Here is a 21,375-nt window from a genome sequence, read left to right as displayed (position 1 = left end):
AAGAGATCCAACCAGCTTATCGACCTATAAAGAAGGCACAGACACGGGAAGGCGCTGGGCGATAAGCTTATACTGGAAGTTGTCGTTTGGATTGAGCTGTCAAAAATGTGTTGCCTTGCTGTGCTTGTAGGACAGAGCCAAATCAGGGCCGCGGTGCCTGTGCCTTTTTGCCACACCCCACAGGAGCGGCGGCAGCAGCAGCATTCTTTCTCTATCTTGTGACCAGCGCGCGTCCTAGACTGAAATCTCAGTGCGAGGGCAGCAAGGCCCAGTGCAGTCCCAGATCCCGGTTCACATTTGTTCGGCCAAATCCGAAACGCAATTCGAGCTGGGGCTTTTCAGCTCTTTTGTATTAATAACCCTTTTTTGTCCCCCAAGATCTGGATTCGCACAAGCGCTGTAGAATCTTCTTGCCCACCTTCCACCGGATGAGCTTGTCCTGTATCACTGGTGGCCATCAACGCTCGCCCTCTCTCCTTCATATCAAAGACGTAGCGGCTACGGCGAAAATTTGATGTGCAACAACGCAACGTGGGGTGGAATCTGATGCTTCAAGAGCGCCAACACCCAATCAGCCAGCTGGCTTTTGCAATTTTACCTGCTTTTTCTCCGTATTTCTAGCCTCGAGTCCGTACAGCAAGAGCCTCGGAGAAGCCCGAGCCTCTAGTTCCTTTCTTTCACCGTTCAAGTAGTGCAGCTGCATGTACACTTGTCCCGTCGCCGCGGACAGGTATCCAGCCAAGCTTGTCGTAGGTCACGCTCTGCTGTACAACGGTTGCGAGAAATGACATTTGCGAGAACGAGACGTGACATGCGAGAAGACAAAAGAATGAAGTACCACAGTGATGATGGTGCAGAAACACGACGAAACAACGCTGTTGGCTGATGCTTTTTTGGGTGGATCACAGCGTAAACAGGAAACGCAGGTCACTCACGCTGAGCCGACCCATGGCGCCGTCGTCCTTGCCGATCGCAGCCTCGATCATGGCGCTCTTCTTGTTTTGCAGCTCAATGATGCGCGACTCAATGCTATTTTCAATCACCATGCGCTTGACAATGATGGGTCGGTGCTGTCCAAGACGATGGATTCGATCCATGGCCTGCACCTCGACAGATGGATTCCACCAAGGGTCCATCAGGTAGACGCGCGACGCCTCGGTCAGGTTGAGCGCAACACCACCAGCCTTGAGCGACACCAGGAACACCGTCACGCCCGGGTTCTGCATAAAGTGCTGGATGGTGCGGTTTCGCGCCTCGGGCGACATGTTGCCCTCCAGCCGGCAGATTTGGAAGCCAGCCCGCTGCAGACGGAATGCGATCAGGTCCAAAAAGTTGACAAACTGCGAGAACACCAGCGACTTGATCGTCTTGTCTTCGCTTCGCAGCTGCGTCAGCTCCTCGACCAGCGCTTCGATCTTGGTGCTCGAACGCCACTTGTCCATGTCGAGACGCGCGAGGATGCCTTGGCGCCCTGAGTCGTTCATGCGGATCGAGCTCTGCGGAGGTTCGAGCGCCTCGGCCTCCAGATCGATCGACAGCGTGGCGTGGCAGCACGGGCAGTCGGGCACCATACCGGGCTCGATCTCCGAGTCGAGGTACTGTCGGACGCACTCGCGGCAGAAGATGTGCTTGCATCGCGACATGATGGCGTCCTCGGCCTCGTCGGTGCAGATGCGGCACACGTGGATCTCGCTCTGGTCCTCGCCGAGCAGCTTCGAGGCCAGCCCCGTCTTGGATCGCAGCACCAGATCTGGGTGGTTGGCGAGCTGCCTCATGCGAGTGAGCAGCGTGAAAATGTTCGAGTAGTTGTTCAGCACGGTGCCTTGGTCAAGGTAGGTGCTGAACTTTCGCGTCGTGTCCGTGTACAGCGACGTGTACAAATCCTCTTCTTCCTCGTTGAAGAGGTCGCGGCGCACCTCGATGGTGCGCGGCGGCAAACCCATGTCGTCGGCACGCTCCAGCTTGGTTCGCCTGAGCATCATGCGCTCGAGCAGGATGCGTAAACGTCGGAACGCATCGCGCCCTTCGCCGTTCTGCGCACCGCTGCGCTGGATGGGCTTGAGAATCTCATTGTTCCAGTAGCACGTGTGGTGCATCGGTGTGTGTCCACACGAGTCGCAGCTGCGCTTATCGCTGAAAGACCAGTGTAGCGATTTGCAAGGACACTTTTTGCAGAAATAGTATGCAAACGGATCACCGCCGAGGAAGCGAATCATCGAGTACAGCTCGCCGACGCGATTCTGCAAGGGCGTACCACTGAGACACCAACGGAAGTCGCCCTGCAGCGCAAACGCACCCTTGGCTGTGTTGGTGGAGCGTTCCTTGATATTGTGCGCCTCGTCGAGGATGATGCGGCGCCAGTGCACGGCGTGCAGCGCCGACTTCTCCTTGAGAATCTCATTCTTGCGGCGGAAGCCCGACTCCTGCTTGCGGAAGCTGCTCTCCAGCACGGCGTAACTGGTCAAGACCACATCGGCCGCCTTGAGCTCCTTGAGGTTCTGGGTGCGGTTGGGCCCGTGCCACATGAGCACCTTGAGCTTGGGCTCGGTGTACTGCTGGATCTCATTGCGCCACTGCATGATGGCGACAGTGGGTGCCACAACGAGGCACGGCTTCTTGCGGTCCGAGAGCATGAGGCTGATCATCTGGATCGTCTTGCCCATGCCCATCTCATCGGCGAGCATGCCTCCCTTCCAGGTGCCCTGCTCCTGTCGTGTCATCCAGTAGAGACCCTCACGCTGGAACGGCAGGAGCCTGATGGTGAGACCGGTAGGCTGCTCGGCCTCCTCGGGCTTGATGACGGCCACAGTCCTTTGTAGATCCTCCCAGACCGACTTGAGCTGCGGGTGGTGCTTGATGAGCGCGGAATAATTCTTGTCGTACTGGGTGCGGAGGTCCTTCTTCTTGAGACGGGCCTGGTGCTTTTCTCTGCGCAGTCGAGCCTTGCGCTGCTTGGCTGTCTCGTACTGGACGTCCTCAGCGTAGTGGTTGTTGCCTCGCGGCTGAAAGTCGTCGTCTTCACCGTCGCTGGCGTCCGTGTCAGAGTCGAAGTGGATGTCCTCGAGCCTTGCGAAGGTGCTCGGACCGGCCTGAGCAGAAGCAGCAACAGCGCTACTCGCTTGCGCATGTGTGGACCAATTTTTCTTCTTCGACAGGGGCTCGTCATCGCTGCTGAGATTGTCAAAGGGCGAGTCCTCCTCTTCGTACTTGTCGTCCTCCTCGCCATCCAAGGACAGGCGCTCGCCTTCGGACTCGTCAAAGTCCTGCTTGGGCGGCGCCTTGATGGCCGAAGAAGCGCTTCGACGCGGTTGACGACGCGAGCGAGGTGTGAGGATGGGATCCTCTAGCACATCGTCGCTTTCATCTTCTTCGATCTTAGCTCTGGCCTTGACTTTGGCCCTGGCCGGAGATTTACCCTTGCCTTTTCCTTGCAGTTCGCTGCTGTCGACTTCTGCTTTGACGGCTTCCATTTTCGAGGGTCCTAGCTCCCTGTCAAGCATGGCGTCCACCTCTTCGCTCCAGCTTCTCGCTGCTGAGCTGGTCGAAGGTCGTCCGCGGCCCGACGGTCGACGGGCGAGTGATTTAATCTCGGATTCGATCTTGGGTGTTTTGGACGGTGTGACGACCGCCGAAGTGCTGACCTTGCGCTTGCGTGCATTGCTTGCAGGGGCCATGGTGGCCGACGATGCTTCTCGCTTGGTCTCGGCTCTGATGGAGGTCGATCGCTTAGCGCGAGTGGGTCGCTGAGCGTAAGCCAGAGCACCTGCTGGGAATGGATCGGTTTGCACAGCGCCGTCCTTCACACCGGCCTTGCTGTCGTCGTTGCCGTCGTCGACAGAGGAGTCGGGGGTGTCGGGGGTGTGACTGCCAGATGCATAGGTGGAGCTGGTGCGCGAAGAGCGTGAAGTGGCCGGGGTGTTGACGGATGAGGTAGTGATCGAGTTGGCACCTCGACGTCGGATCGAAGAGATGACGACAGGAGATTCTGGCTCAGCGAGGGCCCCTTCTCCGTCGTCGTCGGAGATGATGATCACTTCATCCTTCTTTGGGGTTGCCACGGCAGCCGACTGACGAGAAGAGCGACGAGGAGGCATCTTGTTGCAATGGCGACGTGGGTGCAAGCTGGCCAGGTAGGGGAAGGGCTAGGCAGCTAAGATGAGTTGGACGAACAGGCCCGCGAAGCAGTGACTGCTGCGAGCGAGAGAGGAAGATAAGTAGGTCAAGTGCGAAACTTTGAGGAAGGCCCGAATGTGCGAGGCGAGGGAAGAGCGCTTTGACCTGGGTCGAAAAACGCCAACGAGCCAGTCGCGAAGAAGAGAGGGTGTATGCTATCGAGAGCAAACAAGAAGAAGTAAAACACTCGAGCAGGGGTAAGGAAACGCTCAGAGCATTCGAGATCGAGATCGAGACCGTTGCGGGTGCAAACAGGCTCGTCGCTCGTAGGTCAGGGGCTGCGGAAAGGAAGAGAGGTGTGGGTGGGCGTAGGAAGGAAACCAGTTGGAGGGCCCACGTTGGTTTCGGGGTGTTGGGAGTCGACTCAGCCAACTTTTCGCCACCGGCTGCGAGGGTGTGTCAAAAGTCCAATCAATCCTTCTTGACTGTCTGGCGACAAAAACTGAGCTTCCACTCCAAAGCATGTGGACACTGGTCTGCAACCCTGCATACAACTCGCAGCTGCTCTCTCTCTCTCTCTCTCCGCACTCGACCTCCCGATGGCCTTGACGCGGATTGCAATTCGAACAGTTTTTCTGAACCACATTTTCGTTCGATTTTCCTGTCATTTACGCGTCGTCGCCACTAATTTTCCGCGGCGGTCCAGTTTTAACCCGAGCGATGCCTGCGATCATAGACAGCCTAGACTCACAGCCTCACTCTGTTGCGAGCCTCACCAACATCAACAGCATCCGACTGTCGCTGCCTCCTCCGCCTCCGCTTCTTTACACATTCAATTCAGATTCAGCTTGCGTGCTTGTTCAGGTATGCATATTTCCGCAATCAAAGATCGCCATCATTCCAGTAGACAGGCACGCCATAGACAACGGTAGCAGCACCCGTGAGGTACGGCAATCTGCAGTCGTTGCGGCTCTCGGCGATAGCGCGGGCCAACGACATCTCGCTGGGCGCTCGACTGGCCTCGAGATTTCCGTTGCGATCCGTCTTGATGTTGCGCGCCGCTGCTTTCACCTCGGCCCGCTCTCCCGCTTCCATGAGTCCCAGGCGGCCAAAGACGCCCTCGCAGACGGAATCGAGCTCGCGGTCCGTCATATCCCATAGGTTGCCCACCATGGCAGGAGCACCGGCGCACATGTAGTTGAGCGGTGTACCCGTGCCGTCAAACTCGCCATTGTTATGCAGCATGGCCGACGAGCAGCCCCACAGCATCGCCACTGCACATCGTTGCAGCTCGCGCACCTTGGACTGTCGGATAAACTGCTCGGCGCCTCCATGGCCAAAGTAGAGCACCAAGTCGGACGTGGACAGCGCGTCGGGGAACTCGTCGACGATGGGCTGTCGACCAACGATGCCTCTCCATCCGTGAGTGGCACTGCGTCCCTGTAGCCATGGCTCGAACCGATCCTGGCTTTGCACCAGATCCCCGCCCGGATTGAGCAGGTAGAACGTCTTGCGCTTCGACAGGCTGAACAGCTTGCCGTTGCGCAGCGCCACCTGCCATGCTGAGTGCGAAGCCGCTGCCATCGCGTGGTCCTCTGTGGGCCTGCCATGCTTGCTGCTGCCCAGTGTCGGCTCTTTGACTGGCCGAGATGACTTGGTGGGCGACCGCGACCTAGACCGAGCTGCCTGTTTGCCCTTCTGCAAGGGGCTCAACTCCGGCCCGCCCAACTCGTCGTCGTCCTCTTCGTCCTGGCCTTGGACCGGCTTGCGACAAAAGATCTTGGCCATCTCAATCCGATCCTGCAGGAACGCCATCGATGGAATGCGGCTCACCGCCCGGTTGCGGAGGATGGGCATCGACTCCCAAGGGAACACCGCCGTGTTCTTGTCAAGCACCAAAAAGACGTGGTGGTCTTGCATCTGCTCTTCCTCGTCGACGGCCACGTACGCCATGTTCGTCTTGTTGGGTGACGACTGTGCCTTCTTGCCGTTGAATTCTTCCAATGCTCCGCGCAGGTCCATTGCCGTTTCGTCCAGGTCGATCTCGTCAACCGCCACCTGGAAGCCGCTGAACTGCAGCGCGTCCATAACATAGTGCACCAGGTCCTCCAGATCTTCATCCGTGCAATCGGCTGGCAGACCTGCGAAGCATTCAAACACCGCATCGTCCAGCTTGAGTTTGGCGGGTCGCTTATTCGCGGTGGGGAAGCAGGCTCGTCGGACGATCTTTTCGAATCTCGCTCGCAACGCTGTGATGGCTCGAGCATCGGACGCTGGCTCGGAGAAAACGCCCTTGAAGCCGCCTAGCCACGTATCTTGAATTGCTTGAAGCAGGTCGCGTAAATCGTCATCGAGACGGTGACGCTCGCTCCACCATTGTCTCCGCGCATCGATGCTTTGAACATCCTTAACACCGTGGATGCCGTCGTTGCTCAGACGCACGATTTCCACCAGCTTGTCCTGCGCAGCTTGTAGCGTCAGCTGCTCCTCTTCCTCTTCCGTTCCGTCCCTCTGACTGCGACGATTGATCGGCAAGCTGTACAGCACCGCTTCCTTGGCAGTGCAGCTGTCCAATCCTCCACCACCTTCCTGACGCGTCAGCACCAGATTCTCGACGTCGGTGCTTCGCACTGATATCGAAATCACAGTCCAGTTTCGAGGCAGTAGGGGCTTGGTCGAGCCGGGCTCATGCTGCGCTTGCTGATGACGCAGACGCACCGACTGCCAGAACGCAGAAAACGGGTTGCTCGTCCCCGCAGAACGATCTTGCGAGATACGAGCCGCTTTGTGCAGAGACAACTTGGCCAATCGACTCGGTAGTGCTTCCTCCTCGTCTGGTTCTTCTTCCTGCCCACCGAGCCCATGCTGCGTTCGAAGAACAAGCGCGTTTTCTTGCTGTTCGATGCCACTGAGACTGGGCCATTCCTGGTCTTCCATGGCCACGTTCGGACCACGCAACTTGGCAGAGATGGCCATCAACAGATTGCGGTGAACACAGACACTCGACGCCCAATCCAGGAGCGCGGCGGCGGCGTTGGCTGCCATCTTGACATTCTTGCCCAGGGCCGCTTGCGTGGTATAGACTTGGGCGAGACTGGCAAGAGCTTCACGCAGCGTGAGCGAGTGCGACGTCAGCAGGCCGAGAGAAAGGGCCTCTCGGAAGGCGGAATCAGCAGGCGTGAGCATTTCGAGCGCTGTCTTGACCGTGTCTTCGGAGATGCTTCGATGATGCGAGCCGGTAGCGGCGACGAGCGTCCGCACGCTGACGGATGGGACCATCGGGATGGAGAGGGCCGCTTCGGGCAGCATACTGAAGAAGTGGTCATCTTTGAGATGGTCGAGCGCTCTTCGCAGCGCGATTCTACCCTGCAGCACAAACTGGTCCACTCGCGCATCGACCGTAGCAAGACCGTCCGTGATCGAGGCGACCTTGTCCATCGCCTCTTCGCTTCTCTCCGGTTCGTTCATGAGGTGCAAGATCCAAGCTTGCCTTTGCAGCAGCCTCGACTGTAGTTCAGGCAGCACCAAGTCCGCCTCTAGGCCGCTAGAGCTCAGTCGGGCGCGCATCTGTGCAGCAGGCGACGACAGGCTGGATTTCCTGCGGCGATGCGTCGGGGCTCGAGGCGAAGACAGAGAGTTTTCAGCATCGACGAAAGCGGAGCTGAGGGAGCGCAGCGTGGCCTCACCCACGGTGTAGGAGCGAAGAGCCTCGCCAAGCTGCTCGATGCGCATGAGACAGTCGCCTTGGACGTAGGAGAGCGACACTACTTGCGGGATCCATGTGTTCTGCAGGACCTCGAGGCAGCGCGACAGGTCCTCTTGGCCTTGTTCGGATCGATTGAGCAGCAGTCGGAGTTCTCCTCGTAGGATGAGCGCCTGAGCAAGAGGCAAGGCAAAGCGCAGGGAAGTGGCAAAATCAATGCCTTCTCCAGCGATGGCCTCGGCATCTCCTGCCGAGCCACGGATGCTATGCAGTCGACTCAGTCGCAAGTAGTTGTCGAGCAAAAGACCACAGCATCTCCAGAAGAGGCTTGAGAACGTGGCACTGCTGAATTTGGGAAGCTGCTGCTCTTGCTGCTGCTGATCCTGCTTCTTGTACTGCTCCTCGGGCGGGTCCATGTCGATATCGCTCGAAGGCGCGAGTTCATCCGATTGCGCCTGTTGTGCTTGGTCCTGCTGCGATTCTTGAGTCTTGCTGGCAATGTGGGAGAGATTGCCAGACAGCCGAATGAGCTGGCGCAGAGCGAGCGTGGTCGACTCGATGCTGGCGGCCAGATCCCTGCGTGCCATCTGCACCTGCGCACACACCGTGAATGCGATCGCCTGCCTTTCGCGCTGACGAAGCCGGTCCAGCGAGCTAGACCCGGGCTTTTCGCTTTTGCTCGGTGTTCTTGCAAGCTTGAGACCTTCAGCAAAGCGTGATTGTGCACCGACAAGATCGCCTCCGTGGGCGAGGATCTGTGTTTGTGCCATCGAGCACTGAAATCGAACGTCCTGCGAGACAAGCAGCAGCTTGCTAGAAGGGGAGCTCGGCGATGCATTTCTCGAGAGCACAGCCGTAGCCGATCGAAGGGCGGTCTCTGCACGAGTGACTTTACCGAGGGCGAGGTATGTCTTTGACAGGTCGATCGACGCACGACAAAAGGCTTCTTCCAACCCGGTCACGATTTCGGCACCAGAACGCGTTGCTACTCGCACGGCTTTGAGGATCTGCACGCTGCAGCGAGTCAAAGCAAGAGTGGAGAAGGCCTCGTGGAAAGCGAGCATAGACTGGCAGAAGTGCTCGGCACGGTCCAGTTTGCCACGTCCAGCGACATTGCTCGTTTGAGGGGCACGTCGGTTCAGCGTAGGAGCAGTCAAGTCAAAGTCCGGTCTGCCGGTTTTCGAAGGAGGTGTTGAAGGGTCTCTGGCGGGTGTTGCAGTAGGCTGCGATGGAGCCGAGCGCGGAGCGAGAGCCTTTCGTGTCGTCGCAGCTCTGCCTGGCGCTGCTGTCGCCTTGCGAGGAACGCCTCGCATCCCAGGCGTCACCGTTGGCATCGCTCCTCCACTCTTTGGCGAGCAGCGAGATGCCAGAGGCCTCGCAGGTTGTACCACCTTTGATGATGCTACCAATGACGACGAGAGACCATTGCACGCCGACTCGACCTTGGCGGATACCGCCTGCGGGTCATCGAAAGGCTGGCGTAAGCGAGCATGCAGCGCCGTCGATAGCAGCACGGAACAGCGATACTGCGCGTGAAAGTGACGCAGACCTTCATCTTGTCCAAGCGAAAGGCCACCGAGACAGGTAAGCGCGTCTTCTTCCAGCCTGGCAACGTCTTTCTCTGCCAGGGTCAGGGAGTGAGATAGCGCGTCCATGTCGAGTCTTCGCGCCAAGGTTCTGGCGCGACGAAGTGGAAAATCTGATGCAGCGTAGATTTTCAGCAGAGCACGGTGGATGTTGCAGATGGCCCTTGCGGCGTTTGAAAGATGGGAGCGGGCTTCCAGCAGAGAAAGAGCGTACTCGAGGACGGCGCCTTGGACACTCGGCTTCATCTGCGTGTCTTGGATGAGCCAAGTGGCCAAGCTGTGCTCGCGGTCCTCCAGATCCATGATGTGGCCAAGCTCGTGCACGGAAAGATCGACAATCGCCTTGATCGAGGTGGACAGACCTTTCCATTCGGAGGACTTGAACATTTCATCGATGCTGCTACTACTCGCCTGGTCATCGAGTGCCTTGGTCATGGCAAGGGCATGCGAAAAGAGCAGTCGACGGTATGCTTGCAATGCCTCGGATTTGTTGCCGGCAAAGCGGTAGGCGACGGCCGTGTATTCGAGTTTCTTGTTGAAAGCATCTTGTCGTTTGCGCAGCGTATCATCATGAAGTTGCTGTTCCGACAGCGGATCGTCTGTCGATGGGAGGAGTTGCATAGACTCGTCGTCACAGTCAACAGCGAGCTGGAGGAAGACGGCTGCCTCGACATAGTTGGCCGCATTGTAAAGGATGCCCGCTGGATTGTATAAGCTGGTAGACAGGAGCCGCAAATGTTCTGAGCGTGCCTTTTGGGGCATCTGTCGAGCTGTATCGCTGTGCAAAAGCTGGAAGCAATCCTTCATCTCCCTGAGAGCGTCATCGCGAGCGCTGCGAGAGTTCACATTGAAGAGCTTGTTGGCGAGCACTCTGTAGCCGTAGACGATGTCGGCCAAGCAAGCGTCTCTATTGGGGAGGTGCGCGGTTCGAGTCGGTGTGGACTTGGCAGTAGAGCCCAGCTCAGGTGACTCTGCCGACGTATCGGACTCGGAATGTTGAAAGAGGCTACGCAGCAGTTGCAAGCAGGCGCGCAAGAGTTTGTCGACGTCGGCTGAGCCCGTGGAGTCTGGTTTGGGCTGACCTTTGCTGTCGCAGCCTTGATTACTGAGCTTGGTACAGCTGCGACGATGCAGTTGATCGACGACACGATACAGCTTGAGCTGGGAAGACATGGGGCTGTTCGCAGGCCAAACTGCCACTTCCTTGCCAAGGATCTTCGCTGCATCGTCGAGCTTGGCTTGTGTATCTGCTTCCGAAGAGCCAGAAAGCACCTTGTCAAGCGCGAGTACGCTGCCCGTGAGGATAGCGCATACCTTGGCGATTTCCTTGTCGTTCAGTTGTCTTTGCATGGCCGGCTCAGGGGATATGGTTGGGTCTGCCTTAGCCGCGCCCGCGTCGTCGATGGCCAAGGGACGATGCACAGAGGCAGGCTGCGACGACGGGCTGGTGGCTGACATGGCAGCGGTAGCACGCTCCACTCCGAACGAGCTTCCGGCTTTTCGTGCAAAGCTGAGCCAGTACTCGCAGAAGCGCAGGTAACCATCGCCTTGAAGCTTGTCCTTTGCTTGCGAGTTTTGGGCGAAGTTTCTGGCAGTGGCGATGATGGTTTCGAAGGCGTCTTGCACAGCGCAGTAGGCGGATGCAAGATCTTCTCCGTCCTGTTGGGCTGTTTTGAGAACGGCGCCTCCGACTCGTGCTACGCGCTCCCAGAAGGCAGTGAGGTCGATGTCACTCACTTGAGCGAGCAATTGCAAGGCGAGAGTGCGCAGAGGCAGGTGTTCCTGGCGGTTGGGTGCATCGAGTCGCTGCAAGGCTTTGGAGATGGCACGCTCTATTGAAAAAGCGGCGCGGTCTAGTACACGTACCTCTCCACCGTGCCGACGGGCGTAGAGCTGCCATGCGAGGGGCCCTTGTTCGTGATTGAGGTCGACGACGATGGAGTCGAGCGCAGACGAGTCGGCTGTCTCCAGAGCGTGGATTGCACTGCTGGACTGCAGTTCGACGAGGAACGAGATACGTGCTGAAGAGGCCCCGGATATCGAGTCACCCGGAGTATGGAATGGCGGCAGCAGCATAGAGCGCGGGACTGCGTCGGGATCCGCTACGGCATCGTCGATAGCAGCAGCAAGTCGTCCCAAATACTTGCAGTCGGCACGAGCCGCACTTGCCAATCCAATTACATTGAGCTTGTTGCAGGTGCGCAGGACGACGGTCTCAACCTCAAGCTCTTTCTGTTTGCCTGCAGCCTTGCAGGAACCTTCGTCGCGCGGTACAAGGAGGAAACGCGCAGCAATACGGTAGGTGTTGACGGCAGCAAGAACGTGGGTGAGCTGGGAAGAGGCGGCGGTGGCAGTGGCAGTGGCAGACCAGTTTGATGTGGTCAAGCTGGACAGGAGTGAAAGTCCGGCATTGACGATTTGCTTGGCAAAGTAGACGCGACGGGCAGGAGCAAGAGCGGTGGGAGGGGAGGTGAAGGTGACGCCACGGTCGAGCTCTGCATCGAGATGCAGAGCCTGCGCAGTCATGCCGAGTTGGAGAAGCACAAAGTGAGGTACAACGACGGGGAATGTTGTGGGAGCTGCAAGCGCTTGGAGCACCTCTGCCTCGGTCCACGCTCCATCTACTGTGGCTGTCAGCGGCTTGGTTGTTGGTGGAACCACTGTTTGGCTACTGGCTATTCTGGCGGCAGAAGAGCGGGCTGTTGCCGCAGATTTCTTTGCTGATCCGCTGTTTGTCGAGGTCGTTTTCGATGTGGATGCTGTACGAGATCTCGCTGCAGAGGAGCCCGTGGAGATGGTTGAGGCAGCGGTGTTTGTGGATCGAGTGGCAGAAGTGGAAGGAGCGGAGGAAGAGTTTGAACGGCTGGATGATTCGGATGAAGTCGCCGCTGCTGGTCTCGTCGTCGATCTGCTTACCGAAGCAGCCCGAGTCGTGCTAGATGATGCACTCGTCGTCTTTGAGGGCGCCGCTTTAGCTACGGACGAGGAGCTGGCTGTGCTTCGAGTTGCCGGTGCCGGTGCAGCTGCCGTAGCAGCGCTGCGAGTCCTGGTCACCGTCTTGGCAGCAGAGGACACACCTGCAGTGCCAACAGCAGCAGGCGCTGCGGCAACTTTTCCTGGCATGATGTTGGTGGTTCTAGGATAGAAGGGAGAGATAGAGGATGACGAGATGAAAGTGAGAAGAGTATTCAAAGTCGCATTTCGCAAAAGTCACACATCACCCACACACACACACACATACACGCACACACACTCAAAGGGCGAATCCGACTCGACAGGCAGGATTACGCGGAAACCAGCGTGTTAGCTCACGTGATTTTGAAAACTAACACTCAGCTGTCTTTCATCGGACAGCTCCGACACGGAACAAGAAGTAGGTTTCTAACAGGATTTCAAGGGTGCAGCTTGAGACAGGCAGCGATGCGGTGCTCTGTGCGCTTGCTTGTCTGTTGGTAGCGCATCCGAAAGGCGACGGCAATCAATTGACTTTCACTTTCATGTCTTTTGCTGTCACAAGCTCGGGTTGTGCTTCTTGTTAACAACTCATTCACTTCTAGACAGTCGAGCCAGCACGCCGTTCAAACGGAAAGCTTGCCACGTCCTATTCCGGTTTATCTCGTTGCGATGCCACGTCGCTGAACTAGGCGTTGGTTGCTTACAAACGGCCGGAGCAGCCGATTCCCATCTCAGCCTGGCACCGACCAATGGCTGAAGCATCAGACCATTCAAGCTTCGCGACCAATCCTTGCTGACGCCGCTGCACTGCTGATCAACCATGTCGATCACCGACGCTCCTGCCAACGAGGCCACTGCCTCTTCCTCGACCGCAACCAAAAGCAGCGGCAACGGCTACTGCACCTTTTGCATGCTGGCCGAGTTTGACATCGATCGCGGTTCCACCCTTTCTCACCAGTATCCCGCTCCCACCGGCTATGACGAACACATGCTCGCAGAGCTCATGCTCCCCGACGGCGTCCACGCAAGAACAGAGGACTGGACCTTCTTCTTCCTCAAACCACCAGAGTTCCAACGTGCTGCCCTTCACGATGCAGCTGACGACCCCGATACCTCCCAAGCAGCCGCGTCCATAGAACCATCCTCTTGGCTATCAGACGATCTCACCTACGTTATCAACCTAGTACGCACAAAGCACGATACTACGGTACGCCGTGGAGCCATGGTCAAGGCTATGGCCATTGGCACGCGACTCCCCTTCATCGAGATCTTCAAGCCGGCCCTCCTGCTCGCGCTCGACGACTACTTCAAAGATCCCGGACCTGACTGCTTGGCGCGCCTCTACGAGTCGATCAATCGTCTCGATCTCTCGGCGGCGCCCTCCTTTACTCGTGCCGAAAAGCTCGTGCTCCGCGGTTCCGATCGTCGTGACTTGTTCGAAGAGCGTTTTTCCGCTTCTTTTCGCGCAGATGTCGAGCCAACGCCAGCAAACAACGGCACAGCATCCATGTCGCCCATCGATCCAGTAGAAACAACGCGTTCCTCGCTAACGAGCGTCGCTGGTCCCAGCGGCCTTGAGACGACCCGGCGTCGCACTGACAGCACCTCCACCTTCTCATCCGAGACCAAGTCGCTCAAAAAGAAGCTCAGTACTGCTTCCTTACGTCCATCCCTTGGCGCGCGTCGAGTCTCCTCTGCCAATTCAATCGCTGGCACGGCAGGCAATCCAGACAGGAAATCCAACCCCAACTCGACCAGCCCGCTTCCTGGATCAGCAAGACCTCGTGATACCCACTTTTTCGACACGGTCCTCACTTATCGCAACGTTCCCTTACCCGTTCGCGTGCCTCTTACCGCCTTCCCCGAGGAGGTGGGCGAATACTCGCTCATCCGCCTCATACAGACTTTCTCGGGTCCACAGTCCGCGCCCACGGGTCCCGTACATCCTCACCTGCACACCAACGGGCCGTCTACGCATCCCATCATCGTCCTCTTCAACGCTCTCGTCACCCAGAAGCGTGTCATCTTTCTCGGCTACGGACAACCAGCTCACCAGGTGGCCAGCTTTGTCTTGGCAGCTTGTGCCCTCGGTTCCGGTTGCGGTGTCGTACTGCAGGGTTTTGCTGCCAGAGCCTTCCCTTACACCAACTTGCTCAATCTCGACGATCTCGAAAAGGTGCCAGGCTACATTGCGGGAGTGACTAACCCCCGATTCGAAGATCTGCACGCTTGGGACTTGCTGCTCAACGTTGAGACAGGCCGGATCCAGGTCGCCAAGGACATTGCACCTGCCTCGCAACCTGCCAGCACATCGTCGCAGGCGTTGCTACGGTCCGCGACGCTCCCTCGCGAAGCAGCCGGCGTCTCCTCGTCAACCACCTTCGGAAGCTTCTCATCTGCCAGCGGTCTCGACAACAAGGCGACGCCAGACGCAGAGCTCGCCCAATTCGGTGCTTTGCCAGCCGTGTCTTCCGGAGGAGCCGTCTCGAACGCACCCGTCTCGGGCAAAGCGTCCAGCCTGGGTAGCGCAGCATCTCGCGACCGATCCAATGCATCACAGTACGACCCGCGCTCCGACACGAGCAACGCCCTCTTCATGGAGGAGCTGCAGAGCGCCATCACAGCCCACTACGGTGAGCGCTTCATCCGCTCTCGCGTTCAGGAGTATGTCTTTCTCTTTGTTCAGCGAGTGGCGCGACACGAGGAGCATTTCTACGGGCGCACCTCGTTCGCACCTACCTGCCAGCCTTTTCTCAACGGACAACTGGGCTCAGGCCCAGTCTACGTCGACCGCGACGCAGAGATGCGCGAGATCCTCTCGAATCAGATGCGCATCGAGGGCTTCCGTTCCACCATTGCCTACCATCTGCTTGTGGAAGAGCTGCAAAGGCATGATGGTTATACGCAAGCCGTCCGCGGCTTTGATCTGGCGCACCAGATCGGAAGGCTGCGTAGAGCCAGGAAGCTGCACGTCGGCGAGGCCGACTTGATCTTTGACACCATCGCCAAGAGTGTTGTTACGCACGATCAGATCGTCGAGGTGCTGGCATTGCTGCCGCCGCACACGGGAGGCCTGCTGCCGTTGGCGCTGGGGCTGTTTCATCCTTCCCAGGCTGCAAGAGATGCCGTGGTGGATTTCTTCCTCCGACTATGCCGCCATCCGGTCGGGCGCAAGTTTGTGCAAAGCATGCACACGTACCACCGGTTGGCATTTGCAAGGCTTGCTCAGGACCGTGCCGAGCTCGACATGGCCAAGGCCGCGGCGGCCAGCGGCGAGGTGCAAGAGTTGAGTCTGCGCTCGTCTTCGCAACCAGCCCTACTGTCGTCGTCGCTTGGGTCGGTTCAGACCGTCGACGCGGAGGGCTTGGCGAGTGAGGCAAGGTCGCCACTAGACATGGAGCAATCGGCCGTGCACAGGTCCAGGACGCCGACAGATGGGATGAATCATGGCTACAAGCCTTTCAGCCCGGCCAAGGAGAATGTAGGTGTTTCAATGTCTCCGCAGTGACACTCAGGTACGCTACTGCTCACTTCATCCGCTTGTTGTCTCGATCGACACACGTGTATTATACCCCCGCTCGTTGGTCCTTGCTAGACCGTATGCAACTCTGGCGTCTTCTCATGTGTATGTGGCTTCATTCCAAACTCAAGAATGACTTAATGTGGATCGTATCGTCGCAATCCATGCTCTTCGCTTTGCTGTGCTTGCAGACCCAATGCATCCAACGTCGTCGTGTCTGCCGGTGTGGTCTGATTCCGTATATGATGGGTGGTTGTCGTCGTCTTGCAGGTAGGGTCCGAAATGCCGGTCGCAAGCTCGATGCTACCTCACACACCTCGAAACCCTCCCAAACCTTGAAAAGCTCTGCCTTTCCAGTGAGCTATGCCATATCACCGCACGCGGCGCGAACACTTACCGGGTGGGAGAGGATGTCGGCTGGCTGGCTCCGTTCACGCCGTCGCCTTGCTTCCTTTCGTGCGTATGTTGCAGGAAGCGCTCGAGCACATGTCGGACGGCGGCATTGCGGTGAGAAAGCAAGGCAAAGACAAAGAGATGGAGGCGAAGTATGTTCAGTCCTATGTCTCTAGCGAGGTCCGGATCGACAGAAAGTCTACTTACGGGGGCCATCGCCTAACCCCCAAAGAATGTGTTGGTGTCACGATTGTGTTTTGATGTTACGAGCGCATGCTATGACGAGCGTCCCTATTGCTGATGCGTTGAGAAAGAAGGTGTTGCGCGTGGATGTGATGTTCGACAGCCCAGACAGGCGTTGCGGGGGTGGAGCGGCAAGACAAATCGCGGAGACGGTGGGGTTGGAATTACTCGTCCACCACAGTGATAACGGAGCCGCTTCGACCCGTACGGTCGAGATGTTCGTTGAATTCGTCAATGTTTCTGTCCGAAGGGCCATGGCCGGTGTCGAAACGACAGATGTGGCTTCCTTGGTCGAAAATGAGACCCATCTCGCCCTGGAGGTACTCCATGTGTACCCCTTCCACGACAATACGAACACCGGCCTTGTACTTGCGTTTCTCCTCTTTCTTACCGAACTCGTTGTAGAGCGCCGTGCCCTTCATCGCCCACAGAGTCCCATAGCGCTGACTTCCGAATCGCAGCACAATTTTCTGCTTAGCAATCGTACCCCAGGTCGCCTGCCTCGTGGTGTCGTATATAATTGCGACGAAACGCATCGGCCCGGTCCAGGACTTGTCACCGTTGAGCACGGTGAACGGGGTCACCTCCGAGTTCCAATAGCGCGACCTGTGCAGTCGGAATGGCGCGCACAGTTCTGCGTCAGGATTGTAGACCTGCAGCTGCACAGCGCTGCGGTTATCGGTGTGATGCTCGACGTGGATCGTGGGGCCTGAAGAGGCGGCGGCTCGAGGACGGGCAGGAGGTGGGCCGGCATCTTGGACGACACGGCGAGCTTCGACGTTGGCGATTGCACGGGGTCCAAGGGAGGGCTGGCGCTGGCGGTGCTGGCGGCGCTGCTGCTGAACCTCGCGTTGCTGAGCCTCGCGCTGCTCCTGAGCACAACCTTGAGGCAAAAGCGTCTGGGGTGGGCGCGAAGAGGCCTCGTCCTGGCGGTCGATCGGGCCGCGCTGGTGAGATGGGGGGACGGACGTTTCGGGTTCGGGGCGCGGTTCGGGCTGTCTGGGCACGGGGCAGGTGGAAGACGGGCTCTGAATGACGTTGGACGGAACGGATGTGGGAGAGAGGGCGTGAGGCTGGGTGGGCAGAGCTCGGGCTGTGGGCGGAGAAGTGGAAGCGACAGTGGCGAGCAGAGAAGCGGCAGACGTGGGCACGGTAGCGGAAGCGGAAGGTGCAGCTGTGCGAAGAACAGGCTGAGGATCGGGGAAGACCGTGGGAGTGGCGGCGTTGGGCTTACCGGAGGGTACGGGTGGGGCGAGCTGCCGCACGATTGCGAGCCTATCTCGGTCACCGACCAAGGCGAGAAGTTCGGGCAATCCCAAACCCTGAGCGTTCAGAAGCGCAAGAATGAGCTGGGCGTCCATCCAAAAACGGGCGGGTGGGTGGTCGATGTGAGCGTATGAGGCGACGGGGGCGTATGAGGCGATAGGCGTAAGAGACAATAGGCGTGTGATGAGCGGATTATGTGCGGACGAGATAATGTACGTATAAGGCGTGGTCGGAATAAGGCGATGTGAGTGTGAGGCGATGTTGGTAGATTTTGTGTGGCGGTGGAGGTGGAAGGTCGATGTGGGAAGAGCGGTGTTCGAAGGTGCTGGGAGAAAGAAAGACGGAGAGCAAGGAGGAAAGAAGCGAGCATATATCCCTTCGTGTCGATGAAGCAAGTGCGGGAAGGACTTACAGGGGGCGAGCTCTGGAAGCAGAACTGTTCCATCAAGCACGCGAACATGGCACTGCGGAATAGAGGGGTGCGGAAGCCAAAGGTGCGGAACAGAGGGTGCGGAAGCAAAGAAGGTTCCAGTCGAGCAAATGAAGATCGCGAGGCCGTGATGCTAACTTCGCATTGCGGTAGCGTTAGAAGGAAATACGGCGAGTACACTTGCGATCGCAATGGTGCAACGATGAGGATGATGGAGGGAAAAACGACGGCTGGCGATGAGACGAGTTCTTCTCTTCCTCGCACCTGCGCACGGCCAGCCCGAATTTCGAGTGCGGGTTGCTCACGTGCGGGGATTGCAACTCAGAATACGGTGTTCCACAAGAGTGTGATCTTAGCCTGTGTGATACTACGAGGTCATCGAGAGAGGGGATCTTTTGAGGAGGTCTTCGGCTTTTTTTTCGAGGTCTCCTCATACTTTCGAGGGTTCGGGTATTTTTGAGGGTTTTGAGGTTTTTGATGTTTTTGAGGTGTGACTTTGTGGTGGTGTGGGTGATTGATTATACGGCGCATGCTACGGTATCTGAATAAAGGCCGCAAGCTGTTAGACCGTTGCGACCGCATGCTAAATTCGCCTTCCTATCTGTACGTTACCTTTCGATCTCACAGTGAACTCTTCGGTCGACAGAACTAGGCCTTCGGACTTCATTACCATACGTCCTTTGGACGCCTGCACTGGAACGACAACAGGAAAGCGGCAGCCGGAAGCGGTCATACAACAGCGCTTGTCGCTGGGGTAGTCGTGCCTACAGAAGCGGTAGGTGGTCGAGCAGTGGCTTGGTGCTCAATACTACAGTTCAAATCTTGCGAGCAGGCCCAACGGGCAGGACTGGCGTGTGAGAACAAGACGGCACTTCTTAGAAATGGTCAGACTTCGCTGATGTTAATGCATCCTCCTGAAACAACAAAGGTTTTCCGAAGGGGTGTTTTTTCTTCTTTTGTTTGTGATTTTTTTCTTCCTTTTTTTCCTCATTTTTGTGAGGTTTTTCTTACTGTACTGTATGTTCAAGGTGCTGTGAAATCGACACGATATTTACGGTACAGTACACTTGGCATTTTTGATGAGTTCCTGTCTATCGGTCGGCTTTGCCATATGCTGCTGGTCTTCTTCCATTATCATCCTTAAATGCCTGTGCAGATCGACGGGTTTTGGATCCTTGTCAGGCTTGATACGTCGGAGAATTCGTCTGTGAAAGAAGCAGCTCACTGCCCAACGTTCGTCCTCCTTGCCTTCAAAGTCGGGGTGAGGGACCGTGGCGTGCCGTACGAGCGCATCGAACAGCACCACTTCTCCCGGTAGCAGGTATATGTAAATGCCATAGTCGTCCAGCTTCAGCCGTGTGTACACAAAATTGAACAGGGCCGTAGGTGCGACGTCGCTGACATGCAATGGGCGTGTCCAGTGAAGCTGTGGGACGGGGAGCAAGTACTGTACAGCGGGTGGCAGAGGTCTTCGGTGATGGGAGGTTTGTCCTTGAGCCATTCGCAAATGAGCTTTCGTTGATCCAAGCTGATGCGAAAGTGGGGCCAGACACCCCCTCCTCGTTGATGAGTGGCTGTACAAGGGTGTTCACATATCGTCGTAACCACGCCATGAAACGCAGCATTCGTGCCGTTGCCTCGTGCATGTTGTCGCTCTTGATCCGACGCGTGTCGGCCGTTGGAGTAACGCAACGACTGGCCTGGCCATACCAGGCACCCAGGTGGAAGCGGGGGTTCTGCTGGACGCTGGTGCTGCTTGCGTTCATCGATGGCCGGCCGCTTCGCAAGACTCGGGATGGGCACCCTTCGTCTGGGCCGAGGGGGTGGGGGGGGGGGGGGAGGGGGACCGGGCAAAGGACTCTCTCTCACTTCCAAGTGGAGCATACAGGCCGACCCTGCTTCGTCCTCCTCCTCCCTTTTCACGGTGCTGCCATTGTCTCTGCGCCGCTCTAGAGGATGTCGAGGTTCCCGCTCAGTCTTTGAGAGAGGTCTGGGCTGGAGCACCACTCTGTTGCATGCTGTCAAAGTGCTCCCGCCACACTTTCTTTTCACGCAAGAGGCTGTAGTGGCTTTTCTCTATTCGAGATCCTAGTCGCTGAAGAATCAGTTTGCCTTCAAGAAAAACATAGAGATTTCGGTGGATGTGTTCGGCATGCAAGTCGTTTTGCACGATCTCGGTCTCGCCCAGCACGTTGCGATTGCTTTCCAACCGGTCGGAAAGGTCGACCTCCCTTGGATGTCGGTACGCCTCGTGATAGAGCGCTCGGATCTTTCGCCTGCGTTCGTTTGGGTCTGGTAAGGAAGCGCCAGATCCATTGCAACAGGCGACTGCGTCTCTCTCTACTAGATCGACAGACCGACTGAAGTAAAAAAGAGGATTCATGGTACGATATTCGATGTTCGTTGCCGTCTCCATGAGGATCACAGGCAAACAAAACGTCGCCTCTGCGGTCAAATCGCAGGCAACTACTTGGTTGCCTTGGGCCTTTTTTTTTTGTTTTTGTTTTTTGTTTTTTTCTTTTTTTCGAGCGCGTATCGTCTCGGCTTTTCCGTACCCAAAGATCGGCAGATTTGGCTCAGCTTGCGTGGCAACCTGGGCTTCCCGTTCTCCGTCAGCTTCACCCTCCTCCATCATCTTTCCATTGGACATTCGGTACCTTTCACCGACATTCACGTTCTTTCTCTCTTTGCTCAAAGGAACTCCTGATTTGGCAGCAGACAGCATAGACCCGCTGATCAAAAGCGACGGGCTACTCGACTCGTCTTTCTCACGATAGACTTAGAAAGAACAAAGGGTACAACTGCAAAGGTCCTCTCTTCGAAAACTCGGCACTGGCTCCTGACAGCCTGAGACGCCAGAACGCTCCCTTTCAAGACCTCATCTGTTTCTTACGCCGCCCTTGCGCTTCTACTTTTCCTCTTTGTTCGCCCTACCAACCGTCCCACCAACTCTCGTCTGTTTTCCTCCACTCATTCACGAGGGATCCAGCACAGAGACGACATCGACTCGTGTATGCTGCCCCTCCGTCGTGTTCTGCACCGCTCCCCTCTGCGGGGTTTTTCTGCAGCTCATAGATCTTCTCTGTCCCCTACTCCCGCTGCCAAGCCTCTCCGTGCTAGCTTAACAGCGGTTGGTGCTCGTCACCTCTCTTCCACCACTCTTTCA

The 21,375-nt window shown here is 57.3% G+C and overlaps 4 protein-coding genes across 4 annotated transcripts; 1 reads left to right on the top strand and 3 right to left on the bottom strand.

Moving 5' to 3' along the window:
* Window positions 1-902: 902 nt before the first annotated feature.
* EX895_005922 (uncharacterized protein) lies at window positions 903-4,094 on the bottom strand (the record flags this gene model as incomplete). Its single annotated transcript, XM_029886514.1, has 1 exon — window positions 903-4,094. One exon carries the CDS (start codon window positions 4,092-4,094, stop codon window positions 903-905), a length of 3,192 nt encoding a protein of 1,063 aa, XP_029736827.1.
* Window positions 4,095-4,995: 901 nt separating this feature from the next.
* On the bottom strand, window positions 4,996-12,525 carry EX895_005921 (uncharacterized protein; the record flags this gene model as incomplete). Its single annotated transcript, XM_029886513.1, has 1 exon — window positions 4,996-12,525. The coding sequence occupies one exon, from the start codon at window positions 12,523-12,525 to the stop codon at window positions 4,996-4,998; it is 7,530 nt and encodes a 2,509-aa protein (XP_029736826.1).
* A 652-nt stretch (window positions 12,526-13,177) lies between these two features.
* Window positions 13,178-15,865, top strand: EX895_005920 (uncharacterized protein; the record flags this gene model as incomplete). Its single annotated transcript, XM_029886512.1, has 1 exon — window positions 13,178-15,865. The coding sequence occupies one exon, from the start codon at window positions 13,178-13,180 to the stop codon at window positions 15,863-15,865; it is 2,688 nt and encodes an 895-aa protein (XP_029736825.1).
* An 812-nt stretch (window positions 15,866-16,677) lies between these two features.
* EX895_005919 (uncharacterized protein) lies at window positions 16,678-17,874 on the bottom strand (the record flags this gene model as incomplete). Its single annotated transcript, XM_029886511.1, has 1 exon — window positions 16,678-17,874. The coding sequence occupies one exon, from the start codon at window positions 17,872-17,874 to the stop codon at window positions 16,678-16,680; it is 1,197 nt and encodes a 398-aa protein (XP_029736824.1).
* Between the last annotated feature and the right edge of the window lie 3,501 nt (window positions 17,875-21,375).

The sequence above is a fragment of the Sporisorium graminicola genome, chromosome SGRAM_8 (genome assembly GCF_005498985.1).
Source record: "Sporisorium graminicola strain CBS 10092 chromosome SGRAM_8, whole genome shotgun sequence".
NCBI lineage: Eukaryota > Fungi > Basidiomycota > Ustilaginomycetes > Ustilaginales > Ustilaginaceae > Sporisorium > Sporisorium graminicola.
Note: the sequence above shows the minus strand (reverse complement) of the source record. Positions and strands in the feature narration are given on the sequence as shown.